General features: G+C 26.9%; 1 protein-coding gene across 4 annotated transcripts in view; it reads left to right on the forward strand.

Moving 5' to 3' along the window:
- LOC100197733 (uncharacterized) overlaps positions 1-16,635 on the forward strand; it is a 95,275-nt gene that overhangs the window by 3,764 nt on the left and 74,876 nt on the right. For all 4 annotated transcript variants that reach the window (XM_065799303.1, XM_065799305.1, XM_065799304.1 and 1 more), the window contains exons 2-3: positions 13,180-13,485; positions 14,580-15,257. In XM_065799303.1, the coding sequence (XP_065655375.1) occupies positions 13,180-13,485; positions 14,580-15,257 (984 nt within the window). The remainder of the gene's footprint in view (positions 1-13,179; positions 13,486-14,579; positions 15,258-16,635) is intronic.

Consider the following 16,635-nt stretch of genomic DNA (forward strand, 5'->3'; position numbering starts at 1 on the left):
GTTTAATTTTTATTAACAAACCGACATAGTTTAGACATGAAAACGTAGTTTAGACATTAAAACGTAGTTTTCAAATGCGATTTGTTCAAAATTCTTTGTTTATTTGTTATTTGCATCATAATATGGGATAACATAGCATCATTTTTTTACTATTTTACAAAGAAAAGGAGTTGTATTTATATTTTTAAAAAAACCTTCAATATCAATAAATCGTTTAACTTCTACATTTAGACGAGAAACTCTTTTAATTGAACTATTTTATAATAAGTATACTTATTAATAATATGTAAATAATTTAATTAACAATTATAAAGAATTTTAATAATAAGCAGTTTAATAATTATAAAGAATTTTATAATAACTTATCATAAAATTCTTTATAATTAATAAAATAGAATATAATAAGTATACTTATTATATTAGATTCAGGCCCGTAACTAGGGATGGGGGAATGAGTAAGTAGGAGGGCTGTCACCCTCCTTTTGAAAAAATGGGCTGGTTTCAAAACTTAACTAAATTTATGGTTTTGCTTTGTTTTTCAAAAAATTAGTGTTGATTCTTGGGTTGTTCGCCGTTAACAAAAACTTACAAGAATTTCGCATTTTTATCTTTCGTATTTCAAGTTGCTATTGCGGAAGTTGTACTTGCGCAAATTCACCTTCCGTAATGCATTATACGAAAAAAATAGATAATAATAATTCCGTAAAAATTATTTACGAAATGAAACTTGCGAAACAAATCATTTCGAAAGAATACTTGTGAAACAGTTCCTTACGGAAGGAGCGTTTCGGAATGTGCGCTTACGGAATAGACTCGAAAGCATTCATTAAACTGTTATACAAAAAAGTGTTATTACTTGTTATTTAAATAAAATAGTGTTACATATATATATATATATATATATATATATATATATATATATATATATATATATATATATATATATATATATATATATATATATATATATATATATATATATATATATATATATATGTAAATTATGTTAGTGTATTTTACAAATAGAGTGCTCAATGTTCTTAAAGAACAGAGCAATAATTAATTAGTAAAAAACACTTATCTAACTTTTATCTTCGACTTGAAGTTTCACCATTGCTGGATCATCAGGAAGAGTTACTAAATCTCAAAAAAAAATGCAATTTTTTTTTGAGATTTATATATATTTATATATATATATATATATATATATATATATATATATATATATATATATATATATATATATATATATATATTTATTTATATTTTTATATATTTATATATATATATATATATATATATATATATATATATATATATATATATATATATATATATATATATATATATACAGTGACCTAGAAAGGATAAGAAAGTTAGGATGCAGGGGGGGGGCTAAAAAAGAAATTAAGGGGCCTAACGCAGCTAAAATTTAAATAGAAAAAACTGAAACTTTAAGTTAGTTTTGAGGGAAAGGGCAACGCTCCCTCCGCAACATGTCTCTGTGCCAGTTTTATATATGTTTATATTTATCAAGTACCGACTTTGATTAACTTCCTACTCGGTTGTTTATTGCCTTTGGCTTAGCAGAATTGGAGGTTTACTATTTATATTCTTATATAAAAAAGCTTAGTAAAATATTTGGTTCTATTACAAATTTCAATTGAAATTACAATGTTGTTTGACCGTTGTCAGTTCTTACTGAATCTTGCAATTATTACCAACTCTCAGACTAGTTACAGCTCTGAATCTTTCAGCGCTTGAATATGAGCTTCTATGCTAAAATCTATAGGCTACAAAATCTCGCAATTAATTTTTTACTTCTCTCCAAAACAGCTAGCAGCCGTATTCTCATCTCTCCGTTAAGCTTAACTGAGCTTTTGTCTGAAATTTCATTACAATATTTCTAAGTAAAGAAATGACGAAAATTTATATAAATTCGATAAAATAAAACTTATACCAAAATAAAACATTTATGTTTAAAAAATTATAACTTTAAATAACGGAGAGATGAAAATATGGCTATAGAGCTTTAAAACGCTCAGCAGTTTTATAGTCCCAATAACGTTAAGATGTTGAAAATCAAAGCATTTTCCAGAGCCAATGGTGCAAGGGACAACAAATGCCCTTCCCACTCTCCCTCCCTTACTTTTTTAATTTATTAAGGAAAACATTTAAGAAAAATTTCATTGAAAAGTATGTGATTAAACTTTTTTTAATTTACTTATTGTTATTGAGTTAATAAAAGCAAAGGAGCATATAACAAAGCACCTTAAAGATAGAAAAATTGAAACTGACTAAACATAAAATTATTCTATTTGAAAACAAGTAAGAGCTGTTTTTGGCATTTGATTATATAATTAAGTTTTAGCATTCACCACTTAAAATAGGTCTTTTTTTGATTTCAATAAAGGAATTGTTCCCGATTTCGCAATTGCATTCGTATGTTAACGTTGTTAAAGTTAGCTTTATTATTTAATTTTTATTCATTTAAAGAAATACTAAAAAGTATATTTTTGGAAAGTCTTGATTCCTTTATAAAAGTTTAAAACTGAAACTTATCAATATCATATAAAAAATTAGTATTTTAATTACTTAGTTAATTATACGTATTTGATTCATGAAACATAATTAAATATATTTATTATGTAACGTTTCGTAAGTTTTTTTTCGATAAGAACTGTTTCGCTAGTTGCGGGGCGAAAGAGTTTCGTTTCGAAAGAAATTTGGATTTTTATCATTATTTTAAAAAATAAAACCTTAAAATGCTCATATGTTGCAATACTTAAAATAAAATTTTATTATAAACATTTTGGTATATAAAAGTTTTCTTTTTCACAATTATATTCGTTTGACCAACAAATTTTTTTTATAGACTTCAAAACGTCGTTTAGCGAAAAAGATCGTTTCGAAAGTACGACTTCCGTAAGCGCTACTTTCGTATGTAGCAAATAGTTTTATTTCGTAATTCGATTTGCGAAAGGCTGCATTTCGTAAGTTGCATTTGCGAAATGAACATTGACGGGTTTTTTTGTTTCTTAAAGTTCGGTACAAAAAAACAAAATTCTTGATTCTCAATATCCTTCCGAAAGAATTTTATTTTTCAGGAATTGTACGAAATCTTCCACTTAACAACTCTAGTTGATTCAAGCTTTTTTAACATTTTTAGTACTGCCAACTATAAAGACAATAATCTGCAAAAACGGCAATTAGTTTTTATTGCATAGCAACATAAATGCATGAAAGCTTTTAAGTAGTTTCTTTCTTATGTAAACGAAAGGTATATAAATGTAATAGGTTTAAAAAAATTGATTATGCATAAAAATTATATACTTTATTCAAGCGTTTTGTTTTTACAGTATTTTTTAGCATTTATATTTACTTATATGTTTTTTTATTTCTATAAGTTATTTAGTTTAACAATGAATGAAAAAATAAAAGGTGGAAGTGAGAAAGAATGTATTAAAAAACTAAAAAAGTTGAAATTTTCTGCAAAAGAATGTGTAAAATTAACATCTTACTTTTATAAAAAAGACAGTCAGACGCAAAACTAAAAACATGAGCAAGTCTTTTATAAAATTCGTAAAAGAAATCTCAAGTAATTTTTCATGACAGTATGTCAAATTCTTTTAAAGACTCTCTTCCTCTGGCTTATTTGCGGAAAATTCACGCAGTTTTTAGGAAATTCACGGGTAAAAAAAGTCGGACGAATTTTTGTCTACATCTTTTATTGCGACCAGTAATCATCAAAAAAACGACATTCAAATGTTGAAGAATACTCGAAAATGATGTCAGGTGTTTAGAACGCTCATTTTTGTGACATTGGAAATGTCATCGTCTACTATGAACGTAAAGACTATTGAGTAAAATATAAAATAGATGTCGCCTGAAATCAAAATTCAATACATAACAAAACATACTATACCAACATACTTTCCAGAAAATTTTTGATGAAATGGATGAGCATGTTAATTGGGCATGCTGTTCTGCTGTACATCGAGGTTTATTTTGCGGGCCCATGTGCTTTTTTTTTTTAAAAGAAAATGATGATAAGTGGTCTTTTGTTAACAAACCATGATAATGACTGAAACAAGCTTAAAGAAAAACCAGATTCACAAAAATAGATCATAAACGTTGTTTGGACAAATATTATACTGTTCAATCAACACTTAAAAATATTTCTCTTAGAGTTGACAGCATTTGTAAAGTCCAAAAATGAAAAATGCTTATTATATTTCAGCAAAGGTTCAAAATGAGATAATCTTGGTTTCAGGAAAAGGTATGGTTCAAGCTTCTGTAATAAAAGAGATAAAAGAAGCCAAATATTTTTCTGTACTTGCAGATGCAATTAGCTCTCACTACACAGAGCAACTATCCCTTGTACTAAGACTTGTTGATAAGAAACATGAGATACGCGAGGAGTTTGTGGCATTTGTAAAGTTGGAGATATTTTAAATATAATTTTACTTAAAATAACTAAACTTTACATGACCTTAATTTGAATATTAAAAATATTAGAGGCCAAAGATACGATGGTGCAGCAGGTTCTTTATCAGGCGTACAAGCCAAATTTCTGAGCATTTAACGAAAAGCAATATACATCCTTTGTGCGTATCATAAACTAAATTGGTTAATAGTCATTCTTGCAATATACCTGAAATAAGAAATGTGTTAGATATAATGAAGCAGTTTATAAAATGGATAAAAAGTAGCGTAAATTGAACGGAGTTTCTTAACTTGGTGTACCAAAACAAAAAACAAAAAAAAATCTCCAATATTGAATAGACCAAAGACTCTAACTCATAGTTGTCTTACAAGATGGGTTGAAAATTTAGATGGTCGGGAAAAATTTTCTTTTGCTTATCCGTTTTTTAATAAAATTTTGCGATATCATTTCTGAGAATTGGTGTGGCATTAATAATCAATGTGCCGAATGGCTGCATGAGTGGACAAACATTAAGCACTGTCTTCTCTGAAAGCGTTTGGGAGTTTTGATTTTATTATATCACTAGTTACACTACACAGAACTATGTAATTTCTTTTTGAGCCTATAGTTAAGTTGCAGAAAAATCTTGTGACATATATGCTTTTAGGTGTGATAAAACTGTCATCTCAGAAATATAAATGTTGAGAGTAGACGTAAATAGGTTTGCCGAACGAAAATATATAAGCATGCATCAATTCTTGCCGAAAAATCAAATTTAAAGCCAGTAACGACACGAGTATACACAGACCAACAATCTCATCGAGCGAATCCACTCTTTGAAACGTTTTGAGAATATTTCAAAAGATCTCTCATTATTTTATTTATACATCATATATTAATTGAATTAAAAGATAAATTTAAATCTTCAGATACAACTGAGTTATTATTAAGTTTCGTACCTTCTAACATCTGCTTAAAAAACTTCAGTGGATCTGAAATGGTTCAAACTACGATACGTTAGCAAAGCGTTTTTCCTAACTCTAATTTCTTTGATAAAGAAATCATTATATGGCAAAATATGTGGCTTAGATGTAAACCAAATAATCGACCCTTAAGTGCTGCTGTACTCTTTAAGAATGTTAGCCAGATAAGTTTCCAAATATTTACATTCTTTTTTCCTTTAAATGTGTTCTTCCAGTCACTAGAGCAGAATTTAAAAAAAAAATGGAAATAGTAATTCGACGCCTTCACTTGTACACAAGAACAACACAAGGGAAAGAACAATTTTCTGAGTTTGCTTTAATGCACATCCACTATATTTATAACTTTGATTTAGATTTGGCCGTTAAAAAGGTTTGCAAAATTACATGCGAGAAGATTAGAATTGTCTCCTATCTTTAGACCATTAATAATTGTTGTAATTAATTGAATAATTGTCATTGAAACCAAATGTTTTTGTTTATTTATTTTTTATCACTTATATTATATTAAAAATTGTGGCAATTTTTGTGTTTAACTATAATATTAAAAAAAAATGACTTTTAAATTTTGTTTAAAAAAACAGTGGGCTGCAGTAAAAATGCGTCACCCTCCTAAAAAAAAGTCTGTAATAGAATCTCGGGCCTGAAATTCTGTTACGATAGAAATGATCAATAGATCAACAGCGCTATACTTTGTTTGAGATTTGTTTGTATAAACATAAGGGGGGCTGTTTTTCGCAACCTCGTTTCCTTGTATTATAATTTGATTAGCTTTTATTAAAAAATAGATAAAATATTACTTTCAAGGTGATTTGATGCAAAAATCTCACGCGCAAAATGATTTAAAAAAAATTTATTTACATGTTTTTTTAACCATTTTTTGACGTCACTTAAAATAGATACAAATTATAAATACAAGCTTCAGGTTCACATATTTACAACATGATATAGGGTCATCTAACATAAAATGCAGTCAACTATTCACGATAATGTCATTAGACAGGATGAATCTTAGTGGATGGTTTATCTTAATGGTGCACGAGTCATTTAAGTCTTGCAAAACTTTAATAGCACGCTCACAGCACTGGTTGCTTCGAGCAATGTTGATTGGAGATTTAAATGTTTTCCAGTGGTTTTGCAAACAGTTGAGACCTTTTATTTAGTCACTCAGCACTAGTGATTTTATCAAAATCTTGAGATCGGAACAATTGACTATTGAAACAATGGTCGGTGTATGAGTAAAAAATGAATAAACAAATTTTACGCAGCCTGCTCGGGTTTCAGAAATCAGAACAAACGTGTAAAGAGCTAGAATGGCACGAGAGTTCCAGCGTGCACTGCTGATGTTTATGATTAGTTGAAACATAACGAAAGTGACCTCATTCCCCTGGAAGAGGTGGTAGAGAAACTTTATGTCATTTCTTTTTCAGCATTTGTGCGCAATCTTTTCCACATGATTTATGATATTAGGCAATGATGTATTATTAGATTTTGATTTCTTATTATAACTTTTTTTATAATTCTTTTTTTAATTCCAGAGTTGTTACGACATAATATGTCTGGCAGATCTGTCGACATATTTTCAGACATATTTTCTGCCGACATAAAATATGTCCCACATATTTTCGATTGACATATTTTGACATAGTTTTATGTCTGAATTATTTTCTGCTGACATAAAATATGTTAGACATATTTTCCATTGACATATTTTGACATAATTTTATGTCTGAATTATTTTCTGCTGACATAAAATATGTCAGACATATTTTCTATCGACATATTTTGACATAATTTTATGTCTGAATTATTTTCTGCTGACATAAAATATGTCAGACATATTTTCTGTCGACATATTTTGAAATAATTTTATGCCTGAATTATTTTCTGCTGACATAAAATATGTCAGACATATTTTCTGTCGACATATCTTGACATAATTTTATGTCTGAATTATTTTCTGCTGACATAAAATATGTCAGACATATTTTCTGTCGACATATTTTGACATAATTTTATGTCTGAATTATTTTCTGCTGACATAAAATATGTCAGACATATTTTTTGTCGACATATTTTGACATAATTTTATGTCTGAATTATTTTCTGCTGACATAAAATATGTCAGACATATTTTCTATCGTCATATTTGACATATTTTTATGTCTGAATTATTTTCTGCTGACATAAAATATGTAAGATATATTTTCTATGGACATATTTTGACATAATTTTATATCTGAATTATTTGCTGTTTGATATTCTTGAAGAAAAAATCAATCTAACAAATTTATTGCGCATTTCAACTTAATTTACAGAGTTAAGTAAAAATAGTTTAACAAATTTGTTGCTTTTTTGCAATCAATTATAATTGAAGGTCAATAAAAAAAAATTTTTTTTTTTGGTGCCGAGCAAACAATTTGTTTTTTGGGTTGCATTTCACATTTTGATTTCAAATATGCAACTCATTTTTTACCATCACGTCAAGTTGTAAAGATATTTGGGTTCAGATCTTTAATATTTGCGGTAAAGTCCCTAATATTGTCAAAAAAAAAGTTGTTCAAAAGTATGTCAACTTGGGTCTCAAAAAAAGCGTATTTTAGAAGATAGTATAGAGATTTTAGAAAATATAAAAATTTTTCCTTAAAATTTTTTGGCAAATAAATTATTTGAAAAAATGCTAAAGACTCTTAAAAAAATGTCAACAAAATGTTTTTCAGCAATAATACAAAAAATACTTATTTTTATTACAAACGAATAACATCTTTAAAATCTCTATGAAAATACGCTTCTTTTGAGACTCAGGTTGACATACTTTTGAACAACTTTTTTTTCGACAATATTAGGGACTTTACCCCAAATACCCCTAATTTTAATAGTATTTGATAGTATTTGATAGTATTAATTAGCATGGATTAGTATTGGCGATTTCCCTTATTAGAATGTAAAAACCATCTCAAGCTGAGTTTTTATTACTGAAAATGGTTTTTATTAATATGACTAAACTTAAAATTATTCTCTTGATTAAAATAATATTTAAAAAAAAACATTTTTAGTTATTTTTAACTAATAGTTGATTCATTCAATAAATTATTCGCCATTTTTGACTTTAAATCGTAAGGAAAACGAAAAAAAATAATTATTCCAATATATATTTCACTCAAAACATTTTATGCAAGTTTATGGCAGTTAATTATGCTGTTATAATGCAATTGTCAATTATTTTTTTGTTAAATAAATCATAACTATTATAACTAAAAGTATATTATTCGTAATTAGTTATAAATTATTACCGGTTAGAATTATGAATTTAATGAGCTGAATATAACTTATGTGAAACATTTCAAATTCTTCAGCTTAAATGAATTTAATTTGGCACGAATTTTTTGAAATTCTGTGAACCATTTTTTTGAAATCTTTTGAATTCAATTTTTCATAATGAAATCTATTTCAGGATCAACTAATAATTAAAAATAACTGTAAAAGTTTTTTTTATTATTATTATTTTAATCAAAGAAATATTTTAAGTTTAGTCATACTAATTAAAACCACTTTCAGTAATAAAAACTCAGCTTGAGATGGTTTTTACATTCTAATAAGGGAAAGCGCCAATACTAATCAATACTATCAAATACTATCAAATGATGCCTCAATACTAGTCAATATTAGTCAATACTATCAATGTCAATATTAGTCATAATCAATAAATAAGTCATAATCAATAAATAAGTCAATAAATGCCAATATTAGTCAATACTATCAAATGATACATCGCTAAAAAGGGCAGAAAAAGACCTTTATGAAACAACGGATGTTTGCTTATAGGGTTTAAAGTAAAAGTTTTATGAAGCATAATTGATTGCAAAGACATAAAATTATGTCAAAATATGTCGACAGAAAATATGTCTGACATATTTTATGTCAGCAGAAAATAATTCAGACATAAAATTATGTCAAAATATGTCGACAGAAAATATGTCTGACATATTTCATGTCAGCAGAAAATAATTCAGACATAAAAATATGTCAAAATATGTCGATAGAAAATATGTCTGACATATTTTATGTCAGCAGAAAATAATTCAGACATAAAATTATGTTAAAATATGTTGACAGAAAATATGTCTGACATATTTTATGTCAGCAGAAAATAATTCAGACATAAAATTATGTCAAATTATGTCGACAGAAAATATGTCTGACATATTTTATGTCAGCAGAAAATAATTCAGACATAAAATTATGTCAAAATATGTCGATAGAAAATATGTCTGACATATTTTATGTCAGCAGAAAATAATTCAGACATAAAATTATGTCAAAATATGTTGATAGAAAATATGTGGGACATATTTTATGTCGGCAGAAAATATGTCTCAGACATATTTGACAGATAACAACCCTGTATATAACTATTGAACTAAATGCTGTCGCTACTCATTTGTGTGTGTTTCCGCAGAGTTTATGGCAGCCATTAAAGCCTAGTTAATAATGAGAAAAAATTGTAGCAATTTTTTAATAAAAAAATGTGAACGCAAATGTATCCAAATATCAAAGTTATGAAAACTTCGAATTATATAATAATAAAAAGACAAATGACAAGATTTTGCACTTACAAAAAATTTTTTATTATTATCCAAACATATAAATTAACTATTTGAGCTAAAATTTGGAAAAAAATTCATATTGAAATATAAACAAAGATCAAAACACTAAGTAAAAAAAGAAGGCAAAAAAAAAAAATCAGTTTTCCTCTTTTTTTTTCTTATTTAAATCAGATTCTTGTAAATAAAATAACTACATAAAGTTAGGATGTCATGGTAAACAAACAACATTCTAAAAACATTCAAAACAAAGTTTTATATGTATTCGCTATTCAAATCAACCACATAAGAGAGTAAGAGTTTATCATAATCTGGTTGATTACTGATTTTGTGATGAATTGCCTCGACGCTTTACTGCATGGGTTTTTAGATTTACACTGGCTTTTTAAAGAGCAAGGTAAGATACTCGTAAACTATCGATCTTTTTAGCATATTTTGTGTGATGACTTTTTCCAAAGCATGCAGATAAAACAGCATTGAATGAGCAAAATGTTTTAATGATGTCAAAACCTTAGAAAGGCTCATTTTTTTCAGCAAGATCTTGGAGGATGTCCACGTTCTTCAAAAGCTTATGGTAATCATTTCCACTATGATAAACCTGGAGTTGAATGTGTAAAGCTGCAACAAATAATCTGCCTTCATCCAAGATTCCTTCAAGATTTTAAACAAATGATTGACTACTCCTAGTAACAGATGCAGCTCCGGAGGTGAAATAAACTCCAACACATATGCTTCATCCCCCAAAGCAAGAAGAGGCTCATGTACCACATTGTCAAAATTTTTGACATTTTTCATATCTTTATCCCCAGGCTTTAAATTTCAGGAGTAATTCTTTCAGCGATCCAAAAGGTCAAAAAATGTACCAGGTTTGTCAAGACTATTAAAATTTGCATTTACACCAGGTGCATGGATGTGAAAAAGCAAGGGACTGAAGCCCACACAAAATTTTGGCTAATTTTAAGTCACACAAAATGACATATTTGGAGGGACCAAGATTGATGCAAGAAACTCCTTCCTTGAAGTTATTGTAATTTTCTTGAATTCCTTCAGAAACTGCAACGAGAAGCTGTTAATTGATTCCTGTGTCTTTGGATGTCCTACCTATCAAAAGTTTTTTGTGATTTTTTTAAGGATGTGCTCTGGAAATTTTTTTATTAAAATAAGTACTTCTTCAACCAATGTTGAGAAATCTTGAAAATGAATGACAATTCGAGAATACTTTTGTTTTCCTGAATCGATGAAAATTGTAGCCAACAGTCTGAGTGAAAACTTATTTCCAAGCTTCTCAAACTTCTCATTGATATTTGTCTCTAAATGTTTTGCATTAGTAGATCCTTTACTTGTCGTTGGTAATTTCTTCCCTCTCAAAATTGATAAACATGTCTTGAGTTCATTCTGAGCCAAATCATTTGCTGTGATAGCAGGCATGTCATCAAAAAATAATTTAATGTGTTGGCAGGTTTGTCAGCGAAAAATCATTTGATATGATGACAGGCTTGTCAACAAAAAATCATTTGATATGATGGCAGGCTTGTCAGTAAAAAATTATTTGATATGATGGCAGGCTTGTCAGCAAAAAATCATTTGATATGATGGCAGGCTCCTCAGCAAAAAGCCTTTGTGCACTAGATAAAGGACTAAGAGTAAATAAGAAAAAATATAAACCGAGACATTTATCATTTTTACCTGGTGTTAGAGCCAAAGGTTTGCTTCCTGTTGCATATGTCAGTCTTACAGTTTCAAACAAAGAAGCTTCTTTACTATTAACTGCAATGCCAGCAAATTGTTTAGTAACTTTTTAACTTCCACTTGCTAACTCTCTAATGGTTTCTATAAATATTGCAGTTGAACAATTGTTAAATCATTTAAGTTTTTGAATATTTCGAATCCTGAGACATTGGGTTAAACCGGCGCTGCAATCCTTGTGAAATTCCAAAGCCTCAAATAATTTATAAAATAAGATGAAACTTAAGTTTTCTTAATTTTAATAAATAGTAATACTTCATGTAATCATGTAAATTATTTTGTAAATGTATAGCATTGTTTTTTAAGTTTATTTTATCAAATGCTAAAAATCAATGTATTTTAGTTTTAACCTAAAGTTTTTTTGTAATTTGACAAAATGCCGACTTTTTACAAAATATGCAACGTTGCAGCTATTTATCTAATTACTAAAGCTTTGGTATGCTACTGTTTGCTACCTTACCGCTACATACAATGGTTAGTACTGTACGGCATTTTTGTTATTCACATTAAAATGTAAATAAAAAATTTTTTTATCGCGTTACAAGTTTTGAAAATATTAGAATTAAAACTAAATTTTGACTAACTATATGATGGAATTACGGTTATCAAAAATATTTCACTCATTATGTCTTGTAACTAATACAAATTAATTGATCTGTAGATTTAAATAAATACTAAAAATTTAATGAACCAATACCAGAATTATTATCAATTTCTGTTTCTAACAGTTTCGTAGTAAATATTTTCTATTGGGGTATAATAAAGGAATAGTAATTCTGACGTGATAAGAAAGAACATCTGTGTCTGTAAAATATCCATCTTACTGGAGTTTTTAGCTAGTTAAACCAAAAAATAAAGATTTTATTTATTATAATATTAAACTCATTAATAAATACAACCTAAAAATTTTAAAAAGTTTATTCTAAGGGAAAGTTGATTTAATGAGTCAGCATCCCTAAAAACAAACAATATTTAAAGTACTAACAAACATCTTTGCTAAACCCAACACCTAAGCAAAAAAAAGGTTGGCTTTTATGTTGCAATTTTTAAAACTATAATGCAGATTTGTAAATTTATAATGTATATTTTTTAATCCGCATTAATTTTAGTTGAGAAAGTTTGAAATTTTATTTAATGTTCACTATAAAATTAGTTCTTAATTGTCTGTGATTACCTTTTTTTACTCTTTGGCAATCTTGTGTCTATCTGCCTTCTTTTTTTCAATATAATTTAACAGAACAATATATTTCAATATAAGAAATATATTGTTTTGTTTTTCATTTTTTGCTTTGTTATGTTGTAAGTATTATTTTATTAATAATTAAAAAAAAAAACATGCTAAGTTATTACATGATTTAAAAAATATGTTACATTTAATGCATGTATAAAAAAAAAGGCTTTTTTAAACTGATTTCTAATTTAGTTTTATCAAGTGGCCTGTGTCAGCAACAAGCTCAAAGTGCTTTTCAACTTTTATCCCTGGGAAATGCCTATTCAAAAGAAGAATGTTTTAACCACTGTTGTAAAAGAAAAGAATGCCAAATATCAATATTAAACCAAAGAAGATGTTTTGGAATCAATTGCTCTAACAAAAATTTATGTAAAGTTATTACTGAGCAACTTATTAATTTTAAAGGTCACAGAGTAGATAAAAGGTCTGATGGTCAAAATGAATTTAATGATAATAATGACATAAATCAATATAATTTGACCTCTAATTTTAAAAAAGGTATTTTATTCTATTTTTGCATTCAATTATTTTTCTTTTTATAATATTTATATATATATATATTTTTTTAATCCATTTATTTAATTATAAAATTGAAAAAAAAATTACAGATTTATTTATAACTTTACAAAACTAGGTTAGATGTCACTTGTATAGTTCAAAACTAGTCATTGGAGTGACACCTTAATAAAATAAACAAATAAAGCGAAAAACAAACAAATAACAAAAAGTAATCATATAATTATAAATATGGATAGTGACCAAAAAATAGTTATAATAAAAATATAAGAACAATAACTATTAAAAAAGTCAGACTAATAACAAAAAAAGAAAAAGTGAATGAGATGAGGTGAGAGATAATAAATGATATAACACATTAAACGATCAGAAGGGTGATAGAAAATAAAAAATAAAACAAAAAGATATATTTAAATATTAGGATGAGACAAAAAATATGAAATCACTTAAATAATAGCTACAAATGTAAAACTCAACAATAATAAAACAATTAGCAACAACACTACAAAAAAAAAAAAAAAAAAAAGCACGACAATATAAACAATACACATATGAACATGTCATTATAAATGATGCACAAAACAACACGACAGTATAAACAAAAATAGAAATACGCAACAATATAAACAACACACAAAATTACACAACAATATAAACAATGCAAACAACATAAATTATTAAAACTTAAAAATTGTTTTTTTTGTTGTTGTTTTCTTTTAATAACATATTAAAGTTTTTCATTTTTGAATATCTCAAGAACATTTTTTCTTTTACCTTTGCTTTTAGTTTTTCTGTTTATTTAATATTTTTCTTCAATTTGATATTTAATTTTTGTTGATTTACTTGTAATCAACAAAAATTAAATATTGTAAAATGCAATATAACTATGTTATGCTTTAAATAAAACTTTTACACATTTCATAGAATAAACATATACTATAAGTTGCATGTGAATTCATTTGGTCTACAATAAGCATATACTCTAAGTTACATATAAATCCATTTGTTCTACAGTGAGCAAACTTTTAACAAATAAATATAAGTATAAATACAAAGATCATAACTTTTTTTTGTAGAGTTTACTCATGCTACAGATGAAAAATTTAACAATGTTTACAATAATGAAGAGTACAACACTACTAATCTTACAATCTTTGATGAAAAATTGATTCCATTAATTCAGCAAAAAGTATCTACTTTTCTTCCAACTTCTTTTCCTAGTAAAAGAGTGAAAAGAAATTCTATTGATAAAGCTGAAGATTATAATGGCATAATAACAAATGTAACTAATGTCCGAGAGAAGATCAGTTATAATGATGACAATTATAAAGTAATGATTCCAAATGCAACTTATGTTCGTGTAAAAAGATTTACTGCAGATTATAGCAATAGCAATGAAAATGACAATGAAAATGATTTGAATAGGTATGTTGAAACTTCTGGTAATAATGCAGGTGAATCAGAAATAGTGGGGGATAATGGAATTGAACTGCAATGTGCTAAATCAGAATTTAAACACTCAACAATCCCAAAGCGCAAAAAGAGCTATTTGTTTAAACAACTTCATGGGGAAGTTACTAAACTATCTGATTGCAGCAAGAAGTGCTGCAAGACAGATGAATGTGTTCTTGCATTTACAATAGAAACTTTTTGCTATGCAGTTATTTGCTCTGATGATTCCAACTTTTGCCATTCAAATAGAGACAAACTGCCAAGTTTAAAAATTCTTCTTGCCGTTTTATCTCCAAAAAAAGGTGAGTTTACTTTTGTTTATGACAAAGTTCAGGGAGTGAAATTTTTTTTAGTTCCGATACTTGGGTCCTTTTTTATAGGCTTCTTTGTGTGTGTGTGTGTGTGTGTGTGTGTGTGTGTGTGTGTGTGTGTGTGTGTGTGTGTGTGTGTATGTGTGTGTGTGTGTAATTCTTTAACCGAGTCATGTGTTTGCATGTTTGGTTCAGATAAAAGGAAAAGATAAAAAAATTTGTACTAAATTGTTATAACCAAGCTTTAATAATGAATGCAATGTGGTTAACATTCAGATTAAGGCTGGGTATTTTTATTGTGGTACAACCACTAGAAAGTTATTATATATACGAATTTAAACTGGGGATTTTCTTTTTAATAAGGAGTATTTTTTTATACTAAATTTATAGATACTATCAGTTTATCGTAATAATTATTACAAGTCTTTATTTTCATATTTTTAATTTAACCTTAGTTTTTGTAGTACCAACACATTTCAAACATTACCTGAACTTGTTTTGAGTTTATATATATATATATATATATATATATATATATATATATATATATATATATATATATATATATATATATATAAACTCAAAACAAGTTCAGGTAATGTTTGAAATGTGTTGGTACTACAAAAACTAAGGTTAAATTAAAAATATGAAAATAAAGACTTGTAATAATTATTACGATAAACTGATAGTATCTATAAATTTAGTATAAAAAAATACTCCTTATTAAAAAGAAAATCCCCAGTTTAAATTCGTATATATAATAACTTTCTAGTGGTTGTACCACAATAAAAATACCCAGCCCTAATCTGAATGTTAACACCAGGAAGGGTGTTCAGTCGTAAAAAATTTATTTCATAATGACTTATTTAAACAAAATGGCATTGTGGAAACCTACAATGCCATTTTATTTAAATAAGACGTTCAATCACAAAACCCACACTAGTGGTCATCAACATAAAACTTATTTTTTAAAAGTTTATAAATTACAAATTTGTTATTTGAAAACTTAAATGACATAAAATGAAGATAATCAATAAACAAAATTTTTTTTGAACTAAGTATATAATAAGTAAAACATTGAAAAACGATTGTTTTTTTATCAATAACTGTTTTTAAAATTAATTTCATATCAAGTTGAAAAAAAATGATTCTATATATAATAAAAATAACTAAGAAATAGATAAAAAAAAATTCATAAAAGAAAAAAAAAAAAAAAAAAATATAGTAAAAAATCATAAAAAGTTAAAGGGTTTTTGCTAAAGTTAAAAAAATAATACTTAAAAGATAAAAAATCAGTTCTTTAAAATTATAAAAACTCCAATATCTAGAAAAAATAAAGTGGGCAATCTTTGACAAAATTAGAGTGGAT

This window comes from Hydra vulgaris, chromosome 06, assembly GCF_038396675.1.
Source record: "Hydra vulgaris chromosome 06, alternate assembly HydraT2T_AEP".
In the NCBI taxonomy this organism is placed as follows: Eukaryota; Metazoa; Cnidaria; class Hydrozoa; order Anthoathecata; family Hydridae; genus Hydra; species Hydra vulgaris.